This window comes from Musca autumnalis, unplaced genomic scaffold (genome assembly GCF_047663935.1).
Source record: "Musca autumnalis isolate F117 unplaced genomic scaffold, ASM4766393v1 scaffold_2, whole genome shotgun sequence".
In the NCBI taxonomy this organism is placed as follows: domain Eukaryota; kingdom Metazoa; phylum Arthropoda; class Insecta; order Diptera; family Muscidae; genus Musca; species Musca autumnalis.
Window position 1 is genome coordinate 195,128,158 of NW_027411755.1, and position 13,581 is coordinate 195,141,738.

At 38.2% G+C, this 13,581-nt stretch overlaps 1 protein-coding gene across 1 annotated transcript in view; it reads left to right on the forward strand.

The window, feature by feature from the left end:
• LOC141395059 (sialin) overlaps positions 1 to 12,875 on the forward strand; it is an 86,302-nt gene extending 73,427 nt beyond the window's left edge. The window contains exons 5-8 of the mRNA XM_073970454.1: positions 7,165 to 7,448; positions 7,524 to 7,656; positions 7,966 to 8,207; positions 10,310 to 12,875. Coding sequence (XP_073826555.1) covers positions 7,165 to 7,448; positions 7,524 to 7,656; positions 7,966 to 8,207; positions 10,310 to 10,483 — 833 coding nt within the window. The 3' untranslated portion in view covers positions 10,484 to 12,875. The remainder of the gene's footprint in view (positions 1 to 7,164; positions 7,449 to 7,523; positions 7,657 to 7,965; positions 8,208 to 10,309) is intronic.
• The last annotated feature ends 706 nt before the right edge of the window (positions 12,876 to 13,581 follow it).

Below are 13,581 nucleotides of genomic sequence, written 5' to 3' on the forward strand. Positions count from 1 at the left end.
ACTCTGGAATACCGCGCCTTTTCATCTCATCATCCACTTGTTTGCGCCATCTATTCCTTGGCCTGCCAATTCTGCGTGCACCGCCATGTGGCATGTATTCATACGCCTTTTTAGCGGGTTCATCATCGCTCATTCTTATGATATGGCCTAGCCAACGCAATCGCTGCATCTCGATACGTTTAACTATATTGATGTCGTTGTATAGCAGATACAGCTCGTGGTTCATGCGACGTCGATATTCACCGTCAACGCAGATTGGTCCGTAGATCTTTCGAAGAATTTTTCTCTCAAACACACCAAGCACTGCCATGTCTGCTTGCGCAAGTACCCAGGCTTCGGAGCCATACATCAGCACGAGTAGTATCAGTGTTTTGTAGAGCGTTATTTTTGTTTGACGAGATGTGGCTTTGGTTTTAAACTGCTTACTTAAACCAAAGTAGCATCTGTTGGCCAATACAATTCTTCTTTTTATTTCACAACTGATGTCGTTTGTCGTGTTTACGGAGGTGCCGAGGTAGACGAAGTCTTTTACTACCTCAATATTATAGGAACCAACTTCCAGAGTCGGTCCGAGCTCAATGGACGCATTGCGCGTCGTCACCATCAACTTGGTCTTCTCACCGTTTACCGCCAGACCCACTTTAGCAGATTCTCCTTCGACCTTTATAAAGGTATCACTTACTTCTTTTACTGATCGGCCCATGATGTCTATATCATCAGCATAAGCAAGTAACATGTGACTATTGGTGTAGATTGTGCCACTTCTTTTGACGTTTGCCTCTCGTATAACCTTTTCCAGCAGGATGTTGAAGAGATCACACGAAAGGCTGTCTCCCTGTCTGAAACCTCTTTTGGTACAAAACTCTTCCGAGAGGTTCTTTCCTATTTTAACTGATGACCTCGTGTCAGTTAAAGTCATTTTACAAAGCCGGATCAGCTTTGCGGGGATACCAAATTCAGACATGGCTTGGAATACCTTTGAACGCAGCGGGCTGTCGAAGGCTACTTTATAATCGACAAAAAGGTGGTAGGTGTCGATCTGTATCTCTTGGGTCTTCTCCAGGATTTGCCGCAGGGTAAATATCTGGTCAATGGTGGACTTGCCAGGTCTAAAGCCGCATTGGTATGGTCCAATTATCTCGTTGACCATAGGCTTTAGTCGTTCGCACAATATCCCTGACACGATATTGTAGGCAATATGGAGTAGACTTATGCCCCTTTAGTTAGAGCATTCAGTCTTATCTCCCTTCTTGTGGACGGGGCACAGGATACTCAGGTTCCAATAGTCGGGTACTCGTTCTTCCTGCCAGATGGTCGCGTGTCGCCTCCGGTTTTGAAGAGCTCGGCTGGTAAGCCATCGGTCCCTGCTGCCTTATTATTCGTCAGCCGATTTATTGCTGTCCTTACCTCATCTTGGCTGGGCGGTATACATTCAATACCATCTTCGTCGTCTTCGCTGCTATTGGATACCAACAGATTTGAAAAATGTTCTTTCCATATCCTGAGTACACTATCTGTATCAGTTACCAAATTACCTTGCTGGTCTCTACAGGAGGATGTGCCTGTACCAAAGCCATCAGTTTGATGCTTGACTCTTTGGTAGAATTTTCGGACTTCATTCTGGCTCCTGTACATCTCGATTTTTTCACACTCCCGCTTTTCCATCCCTCTCTTTTTCCTGCGGAAAAGACGTTTCTCCTCTCTCCTTTTCTCCCTGTATCTCTCTCGTGCGCTACGCGTTGCTACTGATTGTAAAGTAGCCCTATATGCCGCATTTTTCTCTTCGGTGGCAGCACGACACTCCTGATCATACCATCGATTCCTTGGTGGAGGTCTCTGTTATCCAAGTATGGATTTTGCGGCTGTTTGCATGGAGTGGGCAATGCTTTGCCATTGCGCTGATATGTTATCGGGATGAGGAGTGCTTTGATTAAGCAATTGGGCTAGTTGAGTGTAATATGCTGTGGCTATCTGTTGTGATTGCAGCTTACCGATGTTTACTTTTCGTGTTGTGTCTGTTCGTACTTTGTTTGCTACGTTCAAGCGGGTGCGTACCTTTGCTGCAACAAGGTAGTGGTCCAATCAATGTTTGCGTCTCGGAACGATCGTATATCCAACACGCTCGATGAATGTCTTCCATCTATCACAACATGATCAGTCTGGAGACAGCCAGGTGCCCTTATGAATATCGAGATGATTAAATCTGGTACTGCTAAGTCTACCAGCCTCATACCATTGCCAGATGTTTCACTGTGGAGACTGAATTTCCCGACTGTTGGGCCAAAGATATTCTCCTTTCCAATTTTGGCATTAAATCGCCTAGAATGATTTTAATGTCATGGGCAGGGCAACGGTCATATGGTCATATGTTTCTTCTAAGCGCTCGTAAAATATTTCTTTGGTCTGTTCGTCATTTTCTTCAGTGGGAGCATGAGCGCAAATAAAGCTGATGTTGAAGAATTTAGCTTTTATTCGAATTGCAGCAAGTTTTTCATTCACTGGGGTGAAGCTGGAGACCGACTAACTACGAATCCGCAACCAAACTCATGCTTTACGTCATGGCAGCTATAATACAGTGCGTCACCTTTAGGTGTTGTTGTGACGCCTTTCCCAATCCATCATATTTCCTGTATGGCAGTAATATCGGCCTTGTACTTTTCAAGTACGTCTACCAATGCGAAGACTGCACCTTCTCTATAAAGAGTGCGAACATTCCAGGTGCAGATTCGCAGATCTTGGTCCTTAAAACGTTTGCGGGGTTCGTCAACTTTAGAGGGGTTTGTTTTTCTTTTCTTTCGTTTTTTCATAGTAGGCTAAACACTAATATTAATTCGATTTTGGAGATCAATAATTGCCCGGAGAGCAATAATCAATGCTCATCATGAACTGTGGCACACCATTCTAGACAAAGATCAGAGGTATAATAGATCTACATTTTGCATGGTGAACAAAGACCCTCCTGCGAGAATAAGAGTAGATTGCAACAACTCGCCAGACATCGCCACTGTGGCACCCGGCATGTCTTGGCAAGCCGCTCAGAGAATTTACCAATCAGCACTTCAGAGAGCTGTCCATTGACTCAGATATTCGGATAGCAGGGATAATTTTCCGGGTCCGCTGTAGCCGTTCCCAACATACCTGCTGATCGAATACCCGAAAATTTACCAAATTTTCAAGCAGAATCAACGGAGCCAGCAAAAAAGCGTCGTCGTATGACCCCTGACGACCCAAGATTTAGGTAACTTACTCTTGAAGTCAAAAGGCTAGTAGGCGAGCATAAGCGGAAAAAGTGGCCAGACCAGCTGAAGTAATACAACATTGGAAAAGGATTGACAAAATAGTGGACAATGATTACATCACACTCGGATCCGGAAAAGAAGGATAATAGAACGGTTGTTACTTTCAACGGCAGGACAGTGCACCCCTAAAGTGATAGGACAGAGAAGAATGTGCTAAGCCAATCACATTTCGATAGGACTTGCGGCTTCCAAGCAAAATCATGAAAACCTAAAAGAACTCTAAAAATGTGAACTTTAACCGTGTTTTATTTAATAAGCGCTCCGGGGATTTTTTTTTTGTTTTTTGATTTTTCTCATCTATGAACATTGTAGTTTCAGAATCCGTAAAAACTTCCCAGGTGCAGGCACCTTTCACTTAAAGTTGGTTCAAGAGTACCGTGTGTAGCACAGTGTTATCCAAAGTTTCAAACTTTGTCGGAGGGTAGTCTGTTCTATGTACTCAAACAGCGTGGAGTGCTTGACAGTATCAGAGGCTTTTGATATGTCGAACGCCACCAACACTGTCCTATCGCACGGCTTGTTCTGGTTAAGTCCTCGACCAATATCTGTGGAGATGGCGTGCAGCGCTGTGCTGCTTAAGAAACCCATGCTGATGATCGGCAAAATAGATAACGATTTCTGATGCGGGAGAGGAGTAAAGAACCAAGAGTCCTTGCTACGTGCGACAAAATCACAGTCGTCCTGTATAACTCACCTTTGTTAGAATCCATGCCTGGCTTCAGTAGCAGGATCACTCTGTCTAATTTTTAGACTTGTGGAATCTTCACGCTCATTTACTAAACCCATCGCCTCTGCTGGGAAATTTGATCTCACTTCTTCGGGTATTCGACCAGCAGGCTGCAGCAGTGATGATGTCTCGGAACGCCCTTTTTGGTATCCGAACGAACATTATCTCTCTCTTAAACTAGACCAATTAACTTTCTCCTGATTGATGAAAGTGCTGAGTTGTGCGGTGATGATATCGGGCGGTATACAATTGTGGGGAGATGGTCTAATCTGGGTGACGTCATTTGTCAGACCAGTAGTGCGATTCTCTAACTCATTTTTTGAGTTACCGACAATTGTCAGTAAAATTAAAATGCTTACAATTTCGGTACTTACCAATGTTTTTCGGTAAGTTTGCGACGAATAAAAAGCAGTCGTAAAGTTCTACCGATGGCAAGAGTGTTGTCAACTTTTATTTGAACTTTTCATTCATAATTTTGAGTTTTAATTTTACCGATTTTTGTAGGTAACTCAGAAAATGCGTTAGAGAATCGCACTACAGGTGATATCTGGCGAATTGTGACACTATCCGCTAATTCCGCTAGGGGCGTCCTCATTGACTTTGCAAAACGTAAAGCCATCAATCTGCTCTGCCAGCACTATACCCCTCTGGTCATTGCCTAGGGTCGAATGACACAAGTCATGATGAGAATTAAAGGCCCCCCAAGACCAAACGGTTATGACCCGCCAAAAGCGGGATAATGTTGGACCTAAAACCTGGAGTACAGCTATTTATCTGCGGGATGAATACGTTAAACAACTTTACCTCGGCATTTCTGACTTCTATCCAATACGTTCCACGTACGGGTCACTAGAGCCAGGCTCAAGCAAGATAGGGCAATAATATTCGTCCGACTTATGAAATCTACTATTTCCTCTATCTTACTCCGAACTCCATTGCAATTAAATTTCGAAAAGGACGAGTCTAGATTCTAGAGCAACCCCTGAAATGCCAATATATGTTGCATCTAACGGAAGTTTGCGGTTGTGACAAAATTATCACATCCATATTGGTTCTGGAGCTTCCTCCGTCCCAGTATGGACTAAAAAAAATCTGGAGCCAGTATTTCGGGATATGCTGATCCCAACACAGAAAAACGATTCAAATACAAACATGTATACAGTAAGGTGGTAGCTGCTAGCCGGAACCTTGATGTAATGTGGTTCCGGGTCAATCCGATATCGAAGAACCCGCCGCCGTGGGATTGACGGATGGTGGGTGACCTCAGAGGACGGTATTCATACGATAGTCTCTTGTTGCCTCGGCGACTGCATCAGTATGAATATCCCTCAAACCAGGTTGATAAGCTTTTTGATCCATTTCTAGGTAATGAAGACCTGAAATACCTGAGACCTTTTCCTGGAAACAAACGTTTATTTCCAGTTTAATATCGAATCGTAATGAAGTTTTGGTCCTCGTCATCTTGACTACAACATACATTTTTATACCCTCAGCCTTTAGGCTATGAAGGGTATATACACATTCATACGGGCAAAATGTGCCTCATCGAAATAATGGTTTTAGACCCCAAGTATGTTTGGACGAAATGTGTTTCAGACAATTTGGAAATTTTGGCTTTCGTAATATTTTTTCAAAACTTAGTTTAAGTTCGAAGATGAGCTATATCGGTCCACTCCTTCCGGTACCTCCCCCACAAAAGTTCGAAAATGTTCGGAAAATTTGTACGCACTATAACTCTTGAAGGGTGTAACCGATTTGGTCCATACTTTGCCCATCGTGGAGCGTGTACCAGACTTAGATCAGGTTTTAATATGGACTCAATCGGTCCACTTCGTCGGGTACCTCCCACACACAATTTTGGAAAAGTTCAGTTTAGGAACATCTCTCGAATCGCTTTGATTTTTGCTTTAGCAACTTTTATTCACTGCCCTCCATACGACGGTATAAGTTTCATCAGGGGCAAGTCCATACTTCCTGAGAAAATAGCCTGAAAGTTGCAAAAAACCCCTATGACACCGTGTGAGGAGGTTGGAGGGCAAAAAAACTCTCGAACAGGTCTGCTGATTCGGTCCAAAGTTTGGCCTTAGTAATATTTTGTCCAAACATAGTTTAAGTTCGAAGATAAGCCATATCGGTCCACTCCTTCAGGTACCTCCCTCACAAAAGTTCAAAAATGTTCGGAAAAATTGTGAGTACGATAACTCTTGAAGAGAGTGGCCGAATTGGTCCATACTTTACACATCCTAATATATCTACCAGATATAGATCAGGTTCAAATATGGACTATATTTGTCCACTCCATCCGGTACCTCCCACTCAAAATTTCGGATACATGTTCACTTTAAGACCTGCTTTCGAATCACTTTGGTTTTTGTTGAAGCAACTTGCATTGCTACCTCAATTGCGATGGTAAAAGTTGTTTCAGGGGCAAGTTCATACTTCTTGAGCAAACATCCCTGAAGTTCTAAAAAAACCCCTATGGTACCATATGTAGTGGCTGGAGATCCATTCTTTTTAGTATCTCCTCCGCAAAACTTTTGATATTAAATCCTAATCAACATTTTTGTCAGTTCAAACGCCCAAAATTCTTAAAACTCCCTAAATACATGCGTTTTTTGGAAAAAAAATTGTTTCAATATACACAGGCTGAGGGTATATCTCTGTCGGCAAAGCCGACTGATACTTGTTTTAAGGGAAGCCAATACTTCCCGAGTTACAGGCCCAGAAATATCCCAATATTTAGCACTATTCCTTCATACACTTTCCGCGCAATTGGGCACTTAGGTCCAGATTTGAACTGCATGTTGTTTTTATGGTCTCTGTTACAGTGCTATTCTTTTAGAAGTTTAGAGACTTTCCTCGAAAATGACCCGAGAGTTCGATAAACCCTGTCTAAATTGTGATTTTGCAATATATGAAGGGATTTTGTAGGCTCTCCGGAATCTCTCCCCAACAAAGTTCAAGTTCAAGGGCCTATAACCTACATTTACCAACCATAATGCCGTTTTGTTTGTAACAAATTGGAAAACTAGGGTTATATTCGCGTATCATGTCCATGGAATGAGTAGGTCTAATACTTGTGCAATGTATTTTCAATTATATAACACCTGTAAAAAACGTTCTTTCATTGAATTTCAGGCGCCGTTGGTCTCATCTGGTCCGTTTTGTGGTTCACATTGGTCTATGAGACACCTGCAACTCACCCACGTATTTCAGCCGAAGAACGCCGTGAAATTGAAGAAGCTATTGGTACAACAACTTCGAAGAAACGTCCAAGCTATGTTCCCTGGGGTGATGTGTTCTGTTCTCCTGCCGTATGGGCTATAATCATTACCCATGGTCTATCGGTATTCGGTTTCTTCACTGTCATCAATCAGTTGCCCACATTTATGAATCAAGTTTTAGGTTTTGATATAAAGAAGGTACAAAATCCATTACAAATTTTTAAATTAATGTTATATGTATAATTAAATTTTCTTGTTATTTTTTATGTTTAGAATGGTCTCTTTTCATCGCTACCCTATTTGGGTAAATATATTATGGCATTTGGTTCTTCATGTTTTGCTGATTATCTGCGCCAGAAGAAGGTGTTGAGTACAACAGCAACACGTAAAGCTTTCACAACATTTGGTAAGTTTGGGGGCAGATAAGGCGATTAATTTTTATTTCTATAAGAAATTTTGATTACATTATTCTTTATCTAAAGTGTCAGTTTTGACTGTCAGTTTTGCTTAAATAATCGGTCGCTTGCCAGTGTGTCCGTTCATTTTTGTCAGTCATATCAGGCAACCACAAAATATTTTGTGGTTGCTGACGGTTTGACATTTATCGATATTTCCGAAAAATCGACAGTCAAAACTGATCGTGTGTACCCCGCTTTATAGCCCTCCAATTAGGTTCGATTCCTAATTTCTTTTTTTTTCTTTTCTTTCATTGCAGCTCTTACCACTCCTGGTTTATTGATGATAGCTCAAGTCTTTTTGGGTACTGAGGCTGCATGGTCGGTGACAATCTTTACATTGGCTTTGTTTGCTCATGGTGCTGTTACGCCCGGTTATTTGGGTAATGGTTTGGATATTGCGCCCAACTTCAGTGGTACAATATTTGGTTTGGCCAATACACTATCCTCATTTGGTGGTTTTCTGTCAACATGGATGGTGGGAGCCCTTACCTATGAAGATGTAAGTCATATTAGTTTACACGGTGCTCTTGAATCAAATTTAAATGGAAGGTGCTTACACCTGGGAAGTTTTTGCGGATTCTGAAACTACAATGTTCATAGATGAGAAAAATCAAAAAACAAAAAAAAATCACCCGAGTGCTTTTTAAATAAATCGCGATTCAAGTTGACATTGACATTTTTATACCCTCCACCATAGGATGGGGGTATATTAAGTTTGTCACTACGTTTGTAACTACTCGAAGTAATCATGGTAGACCCCACAAAGTATATATATTCTTGATCAGCGTGCAATTCTACATCGATATAGCCATGTCCGTCCGTCTGTCCGTCTGTCTGTCCGTCTGTGGAAATCACTCTAGCGTCCGAACGGATTGACAAATATGTTATATTTACGTAGGACTTTTGGTATTGAAAGCGGGCTATGTAGGTCCACGCTTTCGTATAGCCCCCATACAAAATGACGCGTGACGCGTCGTCGTTTTAAGGAATTTTTAAGATATTTGGCCCATTTTACCACCGAATTGGTTGTAATTTGGTACTTTGTGTCTCCAGAGGCCAAAAAATATTCCTACCAAAGTTGGGTTATATAGGTCCACGTTTTGGTATAGTCCCCACATAAGACCCCTTATAAAGTACGCGTCATTTTAATATATTTTGAATGTATTAGACCCATTTGACCAAAGAATCGGTTGTAACTTTGTATATTGTATTTCCAGAGGTCCACGTGTTGATATAGCCCCCATAATACAATATCTTCCGATTTTCGATATTTTGAAAGTTTTAGCCTCATTATCACACCGATATGGCTGAAATTTGGTATTTAGTCTTCTTTAGGCGTATAAAACTTTCCCCCAGAAATTTGTAGGTATAGGTCCACGCCATCATATAGCCCCCATAGAACGGTACCTTCCGAACTTCGGTATTTTGAAGGTTGTGGCTACATTAATCCACCGAAATGGCTGAAATTTGTGGTGGAGGGTATAAAAAGTTCGGCCCGACCGAACTTAACGCTTTTCTTACTTGTTAAGTGTTGTTTAGGTTTTCACGATTTTGCTTAGAAACCGCAAGTCCTATCAAAATGAGACTCAAGAAAATGTTGTAGCTATCTCTATTCTCTACAAGATTGACCTTTACGGTATTTTCGTAGGTTTTACCATTATTGAGATATTGAAGTTCAAATTGGAACAATGCACTGACTGTATCGCCCCCTTATAAAACAATGTCATGAAGGGTGCGCCTTAACTAACTTTTAATGAAAACCGCTTACACAGGGGAAGTTTTTGTGTATTCTGAAACAGATATGTTCATAGATGAGAAAAATCCAAAAACAAGAAAAAATTGCAATCAAAATTCACATTTTTAGTTGTTTTTTACGTTTTCACGATTTTGCTTGGAAACCGCAAGTCCAATCGAAATGGAGCTAAAGAAAATGTTGTAGCTGTGAAAATTCTCTAGAGTATTGACGTTTATGATTTGTTCTCAGGCTGTACCATTTTTGAGATAAAGAAGCTCAGTTTACATTTTTAGGTTTTTTTGTTAAGGTTTCGCGATTTTGCTTGAATACGGCAAGTCTTATCCGCATGGGACCTGAGAAAATCTTATAGCTGCGAAAATTTCCTACAAGACTGGCTTATGTAATTTTTCCTAGGTTGTACCATTTGTTTTAGATATATAAGTTTAAGTTGGGAAATTGCAGTCATGACATTGTTTTATAAGGAGACGATACAGAATTGAATTGTCCCAATTTCAACTTCTATATCTCAAAAGTTGTAAAACCTACGAAAATATCATTAAGGTCAATCTTGTAGAGAATTTTGAAAGCTACAACATTTTCTTTATTCCTATTTTGATAAGACTTGCGGTTTCCAAGCAAAATCGCAAAAAACTAAACAACCCCTAAAAATTTCAACGTGAATCGCGATTTATTTAAAAAGCGCTCCGGCGATTTTTTTGTTTTTTTTTATTTTTCTCATCTATGAACATTGTAGTTTCAGAATCCGCAAAAACTTCCCAGGTGTAAGCACCTTCCATTTAAATTTGATTCAAGAGCACCGTGTTTATTCTCCAGAAATATAAATCTAATTTTTGATATTTTTTTAGAAATCCTATCATCAATGGCAAATTGTGTTTTGGATCTTGGCCGTTACCTATATTTCCGGTGCTGCTGTATACCTGATTTTGGGTACTGGTGAACTACAGCCCTGGAATAATCCCCCAGAACGTAAAAAAGTCTCCGATGTCCACAATGAGGAGGGTGTACCTTTAAAAAATTAAAACAAAGTACCATGAATACAAATTAGTTATAAGTTTCATTTCGTTCACTTTTACATACCATACTACTACATTTTTTTTTGTTCTCCTTCTCCTCCTCCATTTTTGTCACTTTCTTCTTATATGTATTGTACAAACAAACAAATTAATTATAGTTTAGCAAAAAAAAAAAAAAAAAAAAAAAAAAACAAAAAACAAATGATTTTAGAATGTTGAGTATAAGTGAAGATATAACAAATATAAAATAATTCAAGCAGGGTGCTCTATTCTAATATACTATGTGAAACAAACATAAATACGTGTGTACGTGTGTATACTATAGTTAATTTAATGTATGTCTGTATGTATGTACAATTAGCTACAATTATTTGCTACTATTGTAGACACTTTGTCGTATATTTTATAGGTTATGGAACTAGGAATCATTTGTCCATAAAATAAGGCACTGAAGCATTAAAAAGATAAACATTGTGGTTTTGGGAAAGTGCTAAGAGATACAGGAGCATATTCCTCTCTTTCTTTTATCCATTAAATCTTATTAGGGGTGTCTTTTTACTTACTAAATGTTGCTGATACATTTTTTCAGCAACTTTTCCTTTACAAAACTGTCAAAATCTGCAACATTAGTAATAATTATTACTAATTATCACGTAAAAAGACACAGCTATTATCTTCGTGACATTTTCCCGTGACTGATTAAGTTTCTAACAAATTAATATTTCAAGGTGATATTCTCACATAACCCAATATATTATAATCTAATATATTGATATGAAATTATGTTGAGGAAATACATTCGAATGGTTGCTTCATATTGGATACATTGGACCACATTCTTTCTGATGGAAAGTGTGTTTGGGAGAGACAATTTAAAATCATATTTTCCTTTAATTTGTGTTAAATTCTGACGCTCAGTTTCCCTTATTAAAACGTCGGCTTTATTTAAAAGACATGTCTTAGCGACCAACGGCCATGTGACCCAATTACTTTGGGTTGATGGCCATGAACTCCAATTGTTAGACTAACGAGGGTTCCATTTCAATGAGCAGTCTTCAGCCTGTGACACATACGAAGTTGACTTCGCCTATGGAACCTTCTTAGCCACTTCCTTCCTAAATAGCCTTTCATCAATATACAGGGGATTCCTTCCTTCCATGACAAATAATTTTATACAACACAGTGTTTTCACTTTTCTATACATAAAAAATTTTCATAACATATTTACATAAATAAATTTCTTGTCTTTCGAGCATAGATTTTGTAAATCCCACCTTAGAAAATATATATACAAAATGTTAATAGGTTTCAATAACCCCAAACTTGCCCACAATTTAAAAAAAAAAAAAAACAAAAACATCTTAGAAATCCTTAGAGAAAGACATTATTTTTAGTTAGTTTTAATATACATATATACACATAAATAGAAACATTACAAACAAACAAATTATTTCTTTAAGATTCCTTAAATAGTCAACAAAATACTTAATATCACATAAAACGCACACATTTTTATTTACATTTTTTGAGAGAAATGGGTAAAGGATGATAAAGGATCGCAGAATTTATGTAAATTTCACCTCATTTGGGATTTTACATTCCCATTGACCCACGTTTAATAATAAACTTTGAATATTGAATAGTTTATATTTACTTTTGCGATTCTATACATATATTTTGTAAAAAAAACTTAACAAAAAGTCTTCAAAGGATTTTTTCCTAATTAGACATTAAACATTTCTCTAACCGTAAACATAGAATTGCCGCGAGCATAATTGTCTAATGTAAATTGTGACTAATGTCTTTATTTGTGAAACATTTTTATTGCTTTTTATTTCAAAACTGTACAGGAAAGTTTTAAAATGTATTTTTCACAAAATGCCTGTTCCAGAGAACCTGCAAAAATCTACAAGTGTTTACTACGATAACAATTTTTCCTTTATATTATAGAAGAAAATAGTAAAAATTAGTAGATTCTTGCAGTTGTGAACCTAACCAATAAATATCTATCTTCCTTAACCTCACTCTAGTTTTGATCAAGATTAACTTTACCCCACATCACGCTGCCCAATCAAAGGGATATTCATTCATAACTTTTTTTTTAATTTCTGGTTTACAGTATTTAAACATATGTTTATGTTTTAAAGCTGTGTATGTGTTTTATTGTCTACAATATAATACATGTTTTTATTTTCTAAATATTTCCTTTTATATAAAGTGAAGATTTTTATTTAAATAATATTTTTGTGTGTGTATACGTTTATATTTATAACCTTTTTTTTAAATACATTAATCAACAATTAGTCTTTGTAAGATATGTGAAATAGATTAATGGATATAAATATAGTTTTGTTGTAATGCTAAATTAATTAATAAACAATTATTTTAATTAAAAAAATATTAACAAATATTTTTTAATAATGGTTTCGGTGGAAACGTAACATTGAACATCGTGCTCATAAAGAAACCGTTGCATGCTACACATGTCGCAAAACTCTTTGGAAGCCGTCGAGGCATAAAACCTAAAATTGTGTTATGGATACACACCGGCATTATTAATTTTATAGGTTGGGGAGGGTATTATAGTTTGGTTTTGAACCAAAAAAAAAAAAATATGGTCGTAATACCATATTTATATATTAGTCCGGTCAAAATAGACATTGAAATAGCAAAAATTCCCACAAAGCTGAATTTTGGTGGAGAGCTAGGGTTTGCCATTAGAAGCAACGTCCTAAAAGTCCCCATCGATCCCATGTGTGCAAAAAAAATTATTCGGGGTCAAAGGTCAAAATTTAAGGGTTTTTAGGTTTTCGGATTTATTTTTTGAAAACGGTTGATCTAATCAAAAAGTGACTAAAGTAAATATTGTAGACAGATTTATCTTATTATCTACAAGTTTGACCCTTACAATTTTTTTCTTAGAAGGAACCATTCTTGAGATATAGCTGTTCTAAAAAACACATGATTTTTATGCACTTATAAGGGGAATATGCACATATTCAGACGAACCGGCTAAAATAAGCGAAGTAATCGGGTCTGTCCCCCAAAAATATATATATTTTCTTGAAGAGCGAAATTATAGCTATCTTCTAAAAAAAATTCCA